This window comes from Rutilus rutilus (assembly GCF_951802725.1).
Source record: "Rutilus rutilus genome assembly, chromosome: 9".
NCBI lineage: Eukaryota > Metazoa > Chordata > Actinopteri > Cypriniformes > Leuciscidae > Rutilus > Rutilus rutilus.
In genome coordinates, this window is record NC_140223.1 from 1140175 (window position 1) to 1156591 (window position 16417).

The following is a 16417-nucleotide window of genomic DNA, read 5'->3' on the forward strand; positions in this document are numbered from 1 at the left end:
GTTTATTTCCATGGTATTATCGGAATTGTACCATATAACTTGATCATTCCCTTTTCCATATAGTCACAATTTTTTACCTCATTTGTCCTGCAACGTTACCAAGGAAAACATGACAATTTACTTGGTAAGTAAAGTGAAACTGTACTGTAAAATGAAGCCTTGTTTATTTCCATGGTATTATCGGAATTGTACCATATAACTTGATCATTCCCTTTTCCATATAGTCACAATTTTTTACCTCATGTGTCCTGCAACGTTACCAAGGAAAACATGACAATTTACTCAGTAAGTAAAGTGAAACTGTACTGTAAAAGGAAGCCTTTTTATTTCCATGGTATTACCGGAATTGTACCATATTCCCTTTTCCATAGTCACATTTTTATTTATTTGTTTTCCTAGTATGTCCTGCAACGTTACCAAGGAAAACATGACAATTTACTTGGTAAGTAAAGTGTAACTGTACTGTAAAATGAAGCCTTGTTTATTTCCATGGTATTACCGGAATTGTACCATATAACTTGATCATTCCCTTTTCCATATAGTCACAATTTTTTACCTCATATGTCCTGCAACGTTACCAAGGAAAACATGACAATTTACTCAGTAAGTAAAGTGAAACTGTACTGTAAAAGGAAGCCTTGTTTATTTCCATGGTATTACCAGACTCTTACCACATCCTTTGCTACTGCTTAAACATTTTTGAAATCACAAACTTTTACCATGTGTTCTGCAACTTAACTAAAACATTCCAGCCTGGTCTCATTGTTAATACGTAGTATTAACACGTAATTTTCAAAGATAGAAAACTACATAGGCTACAGTTATGAAGAAAAACAACATACGTGTAATCACAATAATTTATTTATTGTGAAAATGTCAAAACCGGTACCAAAAGTCGTTCACATGACGATGTGTTGCAGTCACAGTCCTCTCTTTCAGTATATAATAGTTTTGAATGAGGTACAGAGCAGGATTTAAGTTATTAATCCATGAAAATGTTAATCCGGCTTCGCTCTGTGTGAAGGCGCGCGCGCTTCTCCATTTCAAATATAGTTTACCGACTGAAATACGGCATGTCTCAATCTGTGACGAACATAGACCAACTGGCGAGAGCCAATGAGCGTTTGATATCACTGCCGTAAAACATGTCGTAACGCTTCTTGAGGGCGCAATTTTTTAATTTGAATTCATCATCACGAGCGCGGGTCCGCGCCCGCGGCGGGATTTGACAGTTACAGACTGCGCTGTTGTGGATAAAGGGCTGAATTTGGATCTCTTTCTTGCAAACGTATGGATTCTAAAGATTTGGATTATATCAAGTAGGCTATAATAAAATGATGTCTTTTGTGAATTTAGGTTGAGTTTTGGTGTATTATTGTTCTATTGGAGAAAACGCATTTTGTGTCTCCCTGTAAATAAACTAAATATTAAAATGGTTAAAAGATTAAATAAGGTACTTTTAAGGTTTTAAAGTGTATTCTTGTTTAACTGCATCCTAATCCTCCGAAACGAGTTTGCAGCAGAAGGCACGAACAGAGCGAAATGTTATTAGTCTATTTCTTGAGTAAACTGCATAAATGCGACTGAAAACGTAATTGATAAGACATTTGAATGCAATAGAGTCAAAACATTAATGCCACGATTTTAATATGCATAAATAAGAATGCGTACAAATATGTACGTCGGTATAGAGTTGTTCATACGTAAATAATTTATGTTTTTGTGCTGTTATGCAAACATTTTATGTTTTAGTGCTGTAAATACTATACGTTTCTGTGTGTATAAAGCGTAAGTAAATGTACGTATGGTAGAATTACACTTTACGTAAAAATACACACGTATTCTCATGAGATCACGTTGAACATTCTCAGTAAGTAAAGTGAAACTGGAACGTTACTGTAAAAGGAAACCTTTTTTTTTTTCATGGAATTACTGGGATCTTACCCTATAATCTGTAATAGCTACAGTTACGTAGTTATAACAGATTATAGGGTAAGATCCCAGTAATTCCATGGAAATAAAAAGGCTTCCTTTTACAGTACAGTTTCACTTTACTTACTGAGTAAATTGTCATGTTTTCCTTGGTAACGTTGCAGGACATACGAGGTAAAAAATTGTGACTATATGGAAAAGGGGAATGATCAGGTTATATGGTACAATTCTGGTAATACCATGGAAATAAACAAGGCTTCATTTTACAGTACAGTTACACTTTACTTACCAAGTAAATTGTCTTGTTTTCCTTGGTAACGTTGCAGGACATACGAGGAAAACAAATAAATAAAAATGTGACTATGGAAAAGGGAATGATATGGTACAATTCCGGTAATACCATGGAAATAAACAAGGCTTCATTTTACAGTACAGTTGCACTTTACTTACTGAGTAAATTGTCATGTTTTCCTTGGTAACGTTGCAGGACATACTAGAAAAAAAAAAAAAAAAATTTGACTATGGAAAAGGGAATGATATGGTACAATTCCGGTAATACCATGGAAATAAACAAGGCTTCATTTTACAGTACAGCTGCACTTTACTTACTGAGTAAATTGTCATGTTTTCCTTGGTAACGTTGCAGGACATACTAGAAAAAAAAAAAAAAAAAAAAAAATTGACTATGGAAAAGGGAATGATATGGTACAATTCCGGTAATACCATGGAAATAAACAAGGCTTCATTTTACAGTACAGTTACACTTTACTTACTGAGTAAATTGTCATGTTTTCCTTGGTAACGTTGCAGGACATACTAGAAAAAAAAAATAATAATAATAATTTGACTATGGAAAAGGGAATGATATGGTACAATTCCGGTAATACCATGGAAATAAACAAGGCTTCATTTTACAGTACAGTTTCACTTTACTTACTGAGTAAATTGTCATGTTTTCCTTGGTAACGTTGCAGGACATATGAGGTAAAAAAAATTGTGACTATATGGAAAAGGGGAATGATCAGGTTATATGGTACAATTCCGGTAATACCATGGAAATAAACAAAGCTTCATTTTACAGTACAGTTACACTTTACTTACCAAGTAAATTGTCATGTTTTCCTTGGTAACGTTGCAGGACATACTAGGAAAACAAATAAATAAAAATGTGACTATGGAAAAGGGAATGATATGGTACAATTCCGGTAATACCATGGAAATAAACAAGGCTTCATTTTACAGTACAGTTTCACTTTACTTACTGAGTAAATTGCCATGTTTTCCTTGGTAACGTTGCAGGACATATGAGGTAAAAAATTGTGACTATATGGAAAAGGGAATGATCAAATTATATGGTACAATTCCAGTAATACCATGGAAATAAACAAGGCTTCATTTTACAGTACAGTTGCACTTTACTTACTGAGTAAATTGTAAAAACATTTGCAAGAACATACCCAGTATTTAAGATGTGCCATGACATTAGGGAAAACTGTTCCTGCGGGGTAGTTACCAGTTAAGTGTAAGGTAAATTATTTGACAAACCCTCTATAAATGGGTGTAGCAATGAACAACAACTATGTAAGACAAGGTAATTTATTGGAAACTACGTCTTAATTTCAAGATAGTAATAAATAAACATGGACTGTTACCAACATAACCCTAGGATAACTACAAACTTAACTTGAATTGATGGGTAATACTGCAGGTGTTTCTAAAAATAGTCTGCCTACATTCTGAGGAAGTACACAATTAAATCGGAGTTATTACCAACCTAAACAGGTAACAAGTACACAGTACTTTGTTGAGTTGATATTTAACAGTGGTGTTTTTTTCCCTGGTAGTTTCTCTGTAATTGCATACTAATCACCTTAAGTAATTACACACTAAAATACTATAATTTACCATATGCTTACCAGGTAAATACTTAGTAGTTAGTTTGTAGTTTCTCTGCATTTACATACTTGTTACCTGTGGTAATTACCAATAACCAACTATAACTTACCATATATTTACCAGGTAAATACCTAATAATTAGTTTGTAGTTTCTCTGCATTTACATACTTGTTACCTGTGGTAATTACCAATAACCAACTATAACTTACCATATATTTACCAGGTAAATACCTAGTAATTAGGGGACTGTAAAAGAAAGGGTTACCCAAAATTCTGTTTAGTTACCAAATGTTTTGACAATTACAATACACATCCTGCTTAAAGGGGAACTTGGCAACTCTAGCCATTTCTTCGCTGATTTTCACTTTTGTTGTCGCATGTTTTATCAATGAGCTCCCCCTACAGCTGTGGGCCGTATATTTCACAACACTGTCGTAAAGAAACTCACTTGCGGCCCCTCCTCCCCCTTTCTACCGCTGCTCATGTGCATCTGTTATTATCGGAGCCGGCCAGCTTTATCGTGTGGAGCTATGTCTACCGAGGTGGGTAAGACATCATACATACTATCATAGAACATTGACATGTACATTTTGTATTGTGTTATCAACCATAAGCCGTAACAGGGGGTGGGCGGATGAAGCTAGCAAACATTACCGCTTATTCTTATCTTAGTTATAGCCTAACCTACCTCCAATGGAACTGTGATTGCCAAGTTTAGCTTATCATCGTGCAGACAATGATCCATCGTCGCTTGTTCTTATAGCTAGCCGGCGTGGCTAACCGGTATTGAGGGGGGCATGTGTCGAATTTATGTTTATGCCGAATTGCCGTAAAGCAGTTTGTGTATCTCGCTCGTTCTCGCTTCTCACAAGACTTCCTATTTCCAACTTACCGGGATGTTAGTTCCCATGTTGCGAGGTTGGTTTAGCGCCTGGGAACGCTGGGGGGAGCGGGGAAAGTCACCATTCTCACCAGAACAGGTTATTTTACCATCCAAATGATTTCTAAACAGTTTTATTAAGTTGAAATAGTTGCCAAGTTCCCCTTTAAATGTCCCTGTTTGTCTGGACAGAATGTTCAAAATATATTTTTTTTTATGAGCATACAAATGTTCTTATTTATTCTTCTATTTATTTTATACTATTGTACTGAGACAAGAAAAAGTTTGCAGTAATGCAAAGATGTCATTATTTAATTTTGTAAAAAATATTATTTTAATTTGAAAACACTGTGCATTTAGTTGTTGTTGCTAGTTTGAGTTGAGAAAAACACATTTCAGCATTATCACTAATCTGTGTGTGCATTTTCCTTGAGAACCAAGCAAGCTGACTCATGAAACCATTTGTTTATTATATCGCAAATCGCAATATTGACCTCAAAAATCGCAATATGACATTTTCCTCAAATCATGCAGCCCTAGAATACATTGAATACATCTGTTTTTTTCCCTAAATATAAATGTATTAACATTTAAATTAAATAAAAATTAATATAAAAAGTCCAAATATAAATGTTTATATACATACATTAAAATGCATATATTTGAAGATAAATTTCTCTTACAAATATCATAAAAACGGTTAAGTAGATCACAAATCAGGTCAGATAGGTGGAGGGTTTAAAAGCTGAAGTGTGACTCATATTTTTTGTTGAACCATTAATTTATAATGTTTAAGTAAGAAATGTTATAATGTTTTAACAGTGATGCTTGTTCTCAGTGTTACTTACAGAGCTGATCTAGTTGCTGTAAACACAGGCAGCAGCTTCTGAAGAACTTCATCTCCGGTGTTTTGTGTGTCACTATTTAAACAAAAAAAAAAGTTAATTTACTAATGCTAATAATAATAATAATAATAATAATAATAATTCATAACATAAGTAAATAATACATTATACCTTCCTAAAAACCCTCAAATATATTTTTTTAATTAAACACTGCTTTATAAAGGACATGTGAAAGTTGTTTTAGTATCTATAACTGTAGAAGCCTCGTATTCAGCCAACACAGATTAGTTTTTTCTTTATCTTGTCAATGTCGCTTGTCAAGTTCTATAAATCTACATTTACACTACAACACTATTTTGACATATCAGATTTTTTTTGTCCTCTCAAACGCGTATATTTTCACGAATCAATAAATATTTTGTGTTAAACAAGTTGTCTTTGAAATGAGAAGTAAACTAATTGTGATAAAGTCAAAGATCGCTGGGGAAGCAGCACTGGCGCACACACACACACGAACACACACCTCATTCATCCACGTCTTGTTCATCCCTCACATTGCCGCTATCATAGGAGCGGGTACACACTAGGGGTGACCCCGAATAGTCGAAGATTCAATGCTTCGATTGGAGGAGCCTGATTCGACTACCGATCTCACGGTCGAATCTTCGCAGAGGTGTTATGAAACGAGAATCATGCCACTTTGGCTATATGAGGGCGCTCAATGTCTGATTTCACATAGAACTACTGGTTTTCTGTCAATACGTTAATATTCAGCCTATTATGATAATGCTGTATATAAAAATGTGCAAAGAAAGAAGCTTTTAATACATATTTTTTCACATGCGTGAACAAATCCGAACACCCCGTGACAGATTTAAGTTTCGCTTTCAATCCGTGACTGACAGAGGAGCGTCTGGCGGCAAGGATTTAAATCTTTAACAATGTCGGGGATAAGAAAATCTAAAGTGTGAATGTACACCATCAGAAAGGATATTCTCCAAGGCTGGATTTAGCATCAGGAAAACCATGATCGCACTTCTGCCGGCCAAAGTTAACAAGTTGGTTTTCCACAGGACATTCTAAAATGCTATAACGTGAAAACAGCTTTTAAAATGCTTAAAAGGCACTTTAACGTGGCTTAATGCATGTACACAGTACATACTTTATTAAGAAACCATACTATGTGCAGATAAGCAGATGAACCCAGAATGCGTTCCTCCTATAGTAAAGCACAATTTTTTATTACACAATTTGATATTTTAATTTAACTATTTTAGGAGATTAAGTCGTTAAACGTTTTTCACGTTAAGTGTTTTAGAATGTATTTTATCCGCACGCACAAAAGACTCCAACGGACACAGACAGAGTGAAAGACTGGATTTGTTCTCTCGATCAGGTAGGGTACAAGTGATTTCAAAACTTTTCAGCCGGTTCTAATTTGATTTTTGGATGATGTGAACATTTTTAGCTAAAAAGACTGCCACTCCAGTTTAGCATTTATTGTTGTTTCTGCTGTTCAAAAGACAAAGTTGAAAATTCTGACTACTATCGTTATTTTAATAATTTTCTTTATTTTTATTTTCTTTATTGATCTGTCAGGGTTATCTAATCTAACTATTTGTGGCTTGTGTTTTGAATATATGTCCCTCTGCACTTTAGGCATTTTGCACACATTTGCTCCTCATCTTGTGACTTGATTCTGATTTATTTTGTTTTGTATTTTTATTTATTAGAAAGGTATATTCTGTTCTAATTTAATTTTGTAAATTAATTGTTTATTTTTTCGGTGAATCGATGTTGTGCTGTACTTAGAGCCTGCTCGCACAGATAATTTAGCCAATTTAATTTGATTTGCATGTGAAATGCAAATCCTGTCTGCAGTGTGGCCTTTTTGGAGTTATTTATGTTATTTCTTAGTTTTATTGATCCAAAATGTTTTTATACATTTTCTTCTATATCTTTGTGTGATTTTCTGTACATCGCGGCTTTGAAATGTTAAAGCCCCATTTTTTATTGGGATAAATAAATTGGGAATGGATTATTATTGATTATCAAATAGATGAAGGATTTGTATTTGTTGAAACCTGTCTGTAAGGATTGCTCAGAGTCGGTAAGATCCATTTGCAGCTTTTATTTGATTTAAGCAGACAATAGTAGAAGGGGACAGGCAAAGAGTACTCAGATTCACAAGCGTAGAAGTCCAGGCCAGGCAGAGATTAGATTAGATTAGATTAGATTCAACTTTATTGTCATTACACAAGTACAGGTACAAGGCAACGAAATGCAATTTAGGACCGACCTGAAGTTAGTAAGAATACAGCATAACATGAGGAGAGTTGAGGAGAAAAAAAGGCAACCCCCAGACTATGCTCCAATAGGGAGTACAGTTTGGGGACAGTAAAACACCTCAGCAATTTGCACATAATCAGTACACAACATGAACACACAAGACTTGCAACAGGGGAGGGGGGAGGGGAGAGGGGGTTGGAGGTAACCCAGCACAGGCAAGCAGCCATCCGGTCCTGCAGCCATTTCGGCGCTGGTCACAGACCCGCCTGACAAACTGGTGGTAAAAAGCGTCGAAGGCGTGGGATGGGGGGTGGGGGAGGGTGATTGCATATCTGTATCTATGTAAGAGTTTCTGTATGTGTGGGCCTGAAGAGTCGCTACGCCTGGCATCCCAATCTAGGTGCCTCAGTCCGCAGGATGTCATAGCGAAACACAGCGGTTGCCATGGAGACAACCTTGATCAGGTCCCAGACAGAGTCAACAATCAGCAGGTGTCAGTGTGGAGTCGGGGAAGGAACGCAAGAGCGTCTCTTTGCAGTGCTCTCTCCAGAGGGAGTTGTTGTTCCAGCAGCGGCCTCGGCCAAGGCCAGTGCTGATAGAGGGGGGCCAAAAGCAGATAAGATTGTGGTTGTTTGGTCTTGGAACGAGTAGCCGCATTCCAATTTACACAGCTCCTGGTCCGTTTGGGTCTCCGAAACGATCCATTTGCCTTTGCAAAGCTGTGAGCTTCTCCATGATGTTATCCATATTGTGGTTCATAGTCACAGTCTGAGTGCCAACAGCTCTGCCCACTGCTTCAATCATAACGGGCAGCCTTGTGGGGCTTTGGACAGCTGTCACCGTCTTCTTAATTCCTCGATAAACCAGGGCAATGCCTAATCCAAACAGCAGAAAACCTGTTATCATGGTTCCGAATAGGTAGATATCTTCAACGTCCTCCACGGAAAGAGCCGCCAGACACACGACCCGCCACCTCTCCCATGCGTCCATCGTGTAGCCAGCTGCGAACGTTCCGGCAGGGCAGTCAGGTTCCCCCGAACCCAAGCTTCTCGTCGAGAAGATGGTGTCAATTGCGTTGAGAGACCAGTTGATCAAATCCATAATTTCTTAGTTTGGAGAGCAGTGCGGAGAGAGTCTCTCAAAGTACAAGACAGTAGACGAGACGAGAGGAGCAAAGCAGGGAAGATAAGGGAGAGGAGGGTAGGAAAATGCGACCGCCTTCGTTGAGAGCCAAAGCAAGATTCGTTAAGAAGAGATTCGTCAAAACACGGTAAACAGTCCAGGATCGAGGGAGCCAGAGTATAATCGAAAGCCGAGGAGACAGTCCAAGGTCAAGGTAGCCAGAGAGTGATCGAGATATCCACAAACTGTCCGAGATCTAAACCAGCAAGAGAAAACACGTAGATAATGCTCAGTAAGAACGCCAGGGCAATACAATACTTCGCACTGAATGAGGGTAGAGAGCTGGTTATATACAAGAGCAAATGGGATACAGGTGTGAGGGCAATCAGTGGTTAACAGGTGTGTGTTTAATCCAGATAGGCTGCATGATGGGAATTGTAGTTGTTAATACTCAGGAGACGGTTCCCTACGTGGATGTGACGGAGGTGATGTAGGAAACTCCTGCGTTACAGAGCCCCCTCCCTGCGAGCGACTCCTGGCGTGAGAAGGTAATCGGCGACGGGGTCTTCCACGAGGTCGGGGAGCAGGTTTGCTGGGGTGTGCTTGGTGGAATTCCTCGGTAAGTGTGGGGTCCAAGATGTCCTTAGCCTTGATCCAGCACTGCTCCTCTGGACCGAACCCCTCCCAGTCGACTAGGTACTGTAGGACGCTACCTCTGCGCCTGGAATCAAGCAGTTCCTTTACCCGATACGCTTCTTCGCCGTCTACCAGGACTGGAGGAGGGTTTTGTGTTGTGGGTTCATCTCTTGTCCCTCTCTCGGGATGGACAGCAGGTTTCAGCAGGGAAACATGGAATGTGGAGGCGATGCGATAGTTAGCGGGAAGTTTCAGGCGAAACGAAACTGGAGTAACTTGTTTCAGGATCTGGAATGGACCGACATATCTGGGGCTGAGCTTGCGGCAGGGGAGCCGAAGCTTGAGATCCTTTGTGGACAACCATACCCATTGGCCTGGACGGTACTGGGGGGCTGGTCGACGATGCCGGTTGGCATGGCGTTCCTGACGCCGAACCGCATGTAACAGGTGGGTATGCGCCTGATCCCAGACCTCTTCACTCCTTTGGAGCCATTCGGTAATGGAGGGGAGTTCAGTGGGTTCCCCGGACCAAGGAAAAAGCGGTGGTTGGAAGCCCAGAATGCACCGAAACGGAGTTAAGCCAGTGGCGGGTTTCACCAGGGAGTTCTGCGCATACTCTGCCCAGAACAGATATCGACTCCACTCTGTTTGTTGTCGCTGGCAGTATGTGCGTAGGAACCGAATGATGTCCTGGTTCAGACGTTCTGTCTGCCCGTTGGATTGGGGATGATATCCGGAGGACAGGCTGACGTTTACATTGAGGTGTTTGAAAAAGGCTCCCCAAACTCTAGAGGTGAATTGCGGCCCTCGGTCTGACACGATGTCATCAGGCAGACCGTAGAATCGGAATACCTGGTTGCACAGGATCTCGGCCGTGGCGAGTGCTGTGGGCAGTTTGGGTAGTGCCACCAGTCTGCATGCCTTGGAGAAGCGATCGACTATGGTCAGTATGGTGGTGTTACCCTGGGATTCCGGGAGGTCGGTGATGAAATCTATGGGGATATGGGACCATGGTCGTTGGGGAATGGGCAATGGAGTTAGGATGCCGGCTGGTAGTTGACGAGGTGTCTTGGAAGTGTTGCAACTGGTACAGCTTTGGATATGGTTAGTGGTGTCTGGGAGTAAAGTGGACCACCAGAACCGGTTGCGGAGCAGGTGAACGGTGGCGGTGATACCAGGATGACCGGAACTGGGCGCCATGTGAACCTGGTCTATGAGGCGAGTGCGTAGGGAAGCAGGCACAAACAGGCGATCCGGGGGGCAATTTGTAGGTGAAGGTTCCTGCTGATTCAATAGTTCGATTTCGGTGGTGATGTCCCATTGCACTGGGGCAATTAGTAGACTCTCGGGAAGGATATTCTCGGTACTCGTTGTTTGGGTTGTCTCCTCGGTCTGACGAGAGAGAGCGTCGGCCTTAGTGTTCTTGGAACCCGGTCGATATGTGATGGTGAACTGAAACCTGGTAAAGAATAGGGCCCACCGAGCCTGACGAGGATTCAAGCGTTTGGCCGAACGGAGGAACTCGAGGTTTCTATGGTCTGTGAGGATGATGAATGGTTCCTGCGCTCCTTCTAGCCAGTGCCGCCACTCCTCTAAAGCCAATTTCATGGCCAATAACTCACGGTTGCCCACATCATAGTTGCGCTCCGCGGAGGTGAGCTTACGGGAGAAAAAGGCACAAGGATACATTTTCTCAGGCATGCCCTGGCGCTGGGACAGAACTGCTCCTACTCCAGTGTTGGAAGCATCCACTTCGACGATGAACTGGCGCGTGGGGTCAGGGTGCCGCAGGATGGGAGCAGAAGTGAAGCGAGCTCTGAGATCATCAAAGGCTTTGGAGGACTCGGGTGACCAGCTCAGGCGATGGTTGTGGCGTTTCGTCATGGCAGTCAGCGGAGAGGCAACTGTACTGTAATTCCTGATAAATCGACGATAGAAGTTTGCAAATCCCAGGAACCGCTGCAATTGCTTGACAGTTTGAGGAACTGGCCAATTCAGGACTGCCTGAACCCTCTTCTCGTCCATTGCCACACCCTCTGAACTGATGACGTATCCCAGGAAAGACGTGCTTGTGCGATGGAATTCACATTTCTCGGGTTTGGCAAAGAGCTGGTAGTGGAGAAGTCGTTGGAGAACGGATCTGACGTGCTTTACGTGTTCCTCCATGGTTGAGGAATAGATCAAAATGTCGTCTATGTAGATGATCACCCACTTCTCCAGCATATCCCGAAAGACGTCGTTCATAAACGATTGGAAGACCGAAGGACTGTTGGACAAACCGAACGGCATGACGAGATACTCATAGTGGCCACTTGTGGTGGAGAAGGCCGTCTTCCACTTGTCTCCTTTTCGTATTCGAACCAGGTTGTAGGCATTACGGAGATCCAACTTGGTATAATACTTGGCCTGACGAAGCTGTTCGAGGGCGGCTGGTACCAGCGGCAGTGGATACCTGAACTTGACTGTAACTTCATTCAACCCACGGTAGTCGATGCATGGACGCAGAGTGCCATCCTTCTTTTTAACGAAGAAGAATCCGGCAGAGGCGGGTGAGGTCGAAGGTCGAATGAACCCCTTGGCTAATTCCTCCTCGATGTACTTCCTCATGGCTTCGGACTCAGGCTGTGACAGGGGAAAGACTCTGCCCTTAGGCGGTGTGGCACCGGGTAACAGCTCGATGGCACAATCACTTGAACGGTGCTCCGGAAGCTGTGCAGCCCTGTGTTTGCTGAAGGCGTCGGCCAGATCGGAGTATTCGGCAGGCAGATTAGGATCACTGAACCCGAGCGTGGAAACCTGGAGGGTCTGGTTAAGAGTGCGGTTGACCTTGGTCAGGCATGTTCTGGAACATGAGAGATCCCATTGGACAATCTGGTTCTCACGCCAGGAGATTTGAGGATTGTGTGTGCGCAGCCATGTAAGACCCAGGACTATGTGGTGCTTGGAGCCCTGGATAACATAAAACCTAATAGACTCGGAGTGAAGTGTTCCGATGTGTAGAATTACCTCTTCTGTGAGATGGTGAATCCTCCCCTCTCCTAAGGGCCGACCGTCTAGCGCCTCCACTGTTAGGGGAAAGTCACAAGGATTAGTTCGGAGTTTGTGCTGAACAATGAATTCATGAGACATAAAATTTCCTGCAGCTCCTGAATCTAGCAATGCTGTAGTGTCAATCTCCCTGCCATGAAGGGAGAGACGAACAGGTAGAATGAAACCGGGCCACTGATGGTTTGAAATACCCGAGGCACTCACCGGTTGAACCTGAGAAGGTGGACGAACCGGGCAGGTGAGTCTACGATGACCAGACTGACCGCAGTAGAGACAAAGGTGCTGCTGCATGCGTCGCTCACGTTCCTCGGGAGTGAGGCTAGTGAATCCCAGCTGCATGGGCTCTGAACCGAGCGTGTCGTCAGAACGTGCACGGTAGGAGGCTCGAGGAGTGCGTCGAGAGCGAATCAGGTTGTCGATTTCGATGGCCAGGTTGATGTATTCGTTCAGCGACCTCCCCTCGTCGCGACATGCCAGCTCAGATTGTAGTTCATTGGTAAGGCCCTTCCTGAACAGAGTCTTTAGAGTGTCCTCAACCCAATTGGTCTGTGCAGCAAGGGTACGAAACGTGAGGGCATAATCAGCGGTGGTTCTTCTCCCCTGTGTGTGACTGAGGAGACGTTCCCGGAGTCTGTGGGATGTAGTGTTGGCTGTTGATCAAAGTAGTGGCGGCATTGGAGTAGGAAACCCTTACATCTCGCCGACGCACCGTCAAACTTCTCTGGAAGAGCGAGACGAGGATTGACAGTGGCGCTCGCAGTTTATTGGGGAAGCCCCTGAGGGCTGATCGGTGGTGGCACTGCTCGCTGATACTTGCAGACCTCGTATGGCGTGCACGAGCTCATCGGTGAGCGTTGTAAGGTGCTCCAACTGACGCTTGTGCTGTACTAGCGCGGCAGCCTGCGCAGTTACTACAGTGGTCAGCTGTGAGACGGCTGCTGGACCTGGGTCAGGCGAAGTGTTCTGTAAGGATTGCTCAGAGTCGGTAAGATCCATTTGCAGCTTTTATTTGATTTAAGCAGACAATAGTAGAAGGGGACAGGCAAAGAGTACTCAGATTCACATGCGTAGAAGTCCAGGCCAGGCAGAGATTCGTCAAAACACGGTAAACAGTCCAGGATCGAGGGAGCCAGAGTATAATCGAAAGCCGAGGAGACAGTCCAAGGTCAAGGTAGCCAGAGAGTGATCGAGATATCCACAAACTGTCCGAGATCTAAACCAGCAAGAGAAAACACGTAGATAATGCTCAGTAAGAACGCCAGGGCAATACAATACTTCGCACTGAATGAGGGTAGAGAGCTGGTTATATACAAGAGCAAATGGGATGCAGGTGTGAGGGCAATCAGTGGTTAACAGGTGTGTGTTTAATCCAGATAGGCTGCATGATGGGAATTGTAGTTGTTAATACTCAGGAGACGGTTCCCTACGTGGATGTGACGGAGGTGATGTAGGAAACTCCTGCGTTACACTGTCATTGAAACTCAAGTAATATTTACCTGAAAATGGTGTGGCCCAAAAAGGGGCGGGGTTTGGCCTACATAAACCAAAAGCCAAACCTGAAGTTGGTACTTGTTTACCATGTCGATGCAAGAGTGTTACAGTAGTGCCTTGAGCAAACCCCAAACCCGTTCGTCTGTGGATACCTGGTTTTGCCTAATATATACTGTATATATATATATATATATATATATATATATACAGTGAGGAAAATAAGTATTTGAACACCCTGCTATTTTGCAAGTTCTCCCACTTAGAAATCATGGAGGGGTCTGAAATTGTCATCGTAGGTGCATGTCCACTGTGAGAGACATAATCTAAAAAAAAAAAATCCAGAAATCACAATGTATGATTTTTTAACTATTTATTTGTATGATACAGCCAGGGTGGGAATTATACCGCGGCCACGCGGCCATGGCCGCCGTTGCCCTACACTTTGGCCTTCATGCCCCGTGAAAAAAAAATCATCGTACGGCCACAGTGGCCTGTGTGCCCTGGCCCTGTCCAAGTTCCACCCAAGTAGTCTCTGAACTTCAATTAGTTTGTGGATTCGCGCAGGTGCAGTGTCATAATCACGTCGATGATCTCACGCATCAAAACAGCAGTGCAAGAAGCATGTAACGTCAGCACCAACAGAAGAACGACACTCTGTTGTCGACACTGGTGCATAGATATATACACTAGATTTCGCCTTGGCTACGGCATTCGTTCATGAACTGCCGTAGCCAAGGCGAAATCTATATGTCTCTATGCACCAGTCTGCGCACACGTCACACAGCAGGAAGCGCGGGCGCCCTCAGATCACTTGGACGTCGCTGTGTTACAAGAGGTAAAAACGATATAAATACTGTTCGTTTTCTCACACAAACCGCTCGTTTCGTGTCTTAGGCCATCAATGTGTACTTACGATGGGGAATTGTTTAATTTGGACGATGGGGAATTGTTTTAATTTGGACTCTGTGGATGGCTGCTCTTTGAGACCGTGACCATAGACCTGCATTATATGACTGACAGACAAGAACGGTTTGACCTAAAAATATCAAAATCTATTTGCTAGTAGATAAGTGCCCTTTTCAGAAAAGGGCCCTATGCAAGGTTCCAGAGGTAACGGCGTCGGCGCACTGAAGCGTTTTTTTTTTTTTATATATAGTTCAGTTACTATAAGATTTAATGTTATTACCTTGACAAACTATAACTTAGATCATTAAAAAGATATAAGACTCACGTTTCAGTATTTGACCACTATTGTATTCTGAGAAATTTATATTGACAGTTATGTCTTAATTTGTGTCAGGAGTTATGAAATGCAAAAATGAGTCGATACCTTTAATATGAATTATGAGCGTCAGACGCTCCCATTCATAAAAAACTCCCGTGCTGTCGTCATGAAAGCAATTCACAAAACAACGTCCCTCACGGCTTTTAGCTCAAAAGTGTGCAGATTTGGAGAAATATTGATATATTCTCAGTTTACATCAGATTTCTATTGAAAGGAATAATATTTTATTGAATTTATAGCCAAATGCGTCGATGTAATCATTATGAGCGCTGTATACTGATGTGCTGTGTTTTCAATTCATACCAGCAGCCTGAGGGCGCTCTACTGAACATTATAGTCCATATTTGAAACACATGAAGAAGAGCGTTCGACAATGCAGGAAATTATTAATTTATTGGCATTTGTGTTGTTTCTGAATGCTTTTATTGGCATTTGTGTTGTTTCTGAATGCTTTTATTGGCATTTGTGTTGTTTCTATTGTTGTGTGAGGGTGTATACCTTCTGGATGTAATGGTGCTCTCTCTCTCATTAAAAAATGTTTTTTTTTTTTTTATGAAAAAAGTCATAATCCATGTCTTATTCCAAATTAGGATGTTATGGTATCAATCTGAATGGGAAAACCATCGAATTGTACGATGGCCTTTGTGCCCTGTCATATGGCCTTGGTGCCCCTAAAAAAAAAGAAAAGGTGGAGGCCAAATGGCCTTGCCCCTAAAATTACATAATTCCCACCCTGGATACAGCTGCAAATAAGTATTTGAACACCTGAGAAAATCAATGTTAATATTTGGTACAGTTGCAATTACAGAGGTCAAACGTTTCCTGTAGTTTTTCACCAGGTTTGCACACACTGCAGGAGGGATTTTGGCCCACTCCTCCACACAGATCTTCTCTAGATCAGTCAGGTTTCTGGGCTGTCGCTAAGAAACACGAAGTTTGAGCTCCCTCCAAAGATTCTCCATTGGGTTTAGGTCTGGAGACTGGCTAGGCCAC

At 42.1% G+C, this 16417-nt stretch overlaps 2 protein-coding genes across 2 annotated transcripts in view; both read right to left on the reverse strand.

The window, feature by feature from the left end:
• LOC311297683 (NACHT, LRR and PYD domains-containing protein 3-like) overlaps window positions 1-16417 on the reverse strand; it is a 432890-nt gene that overhangs the window by 402966 nt on the left and 13507 nt on the right. The window lies entirely within an intron of this gene.
• The window catches only part of LOC311297684 (protein NLRC3-like), a 191504-nt gene that overhangs the window by 168002 nt on the left and 7085 nt on the right, over window positions 1-16417 (reverse strand). Inside the window, exon 3 of the mRNA XM_084420086.1 lies at window positions 5557-5628. Coding sequence (XP_084276212.1) covers window positions 5557-5628 — 72 coding nt within the window. The remainder of the gene's footprint in view (window positions 1-5556; window positions 5629-16417) is intronic.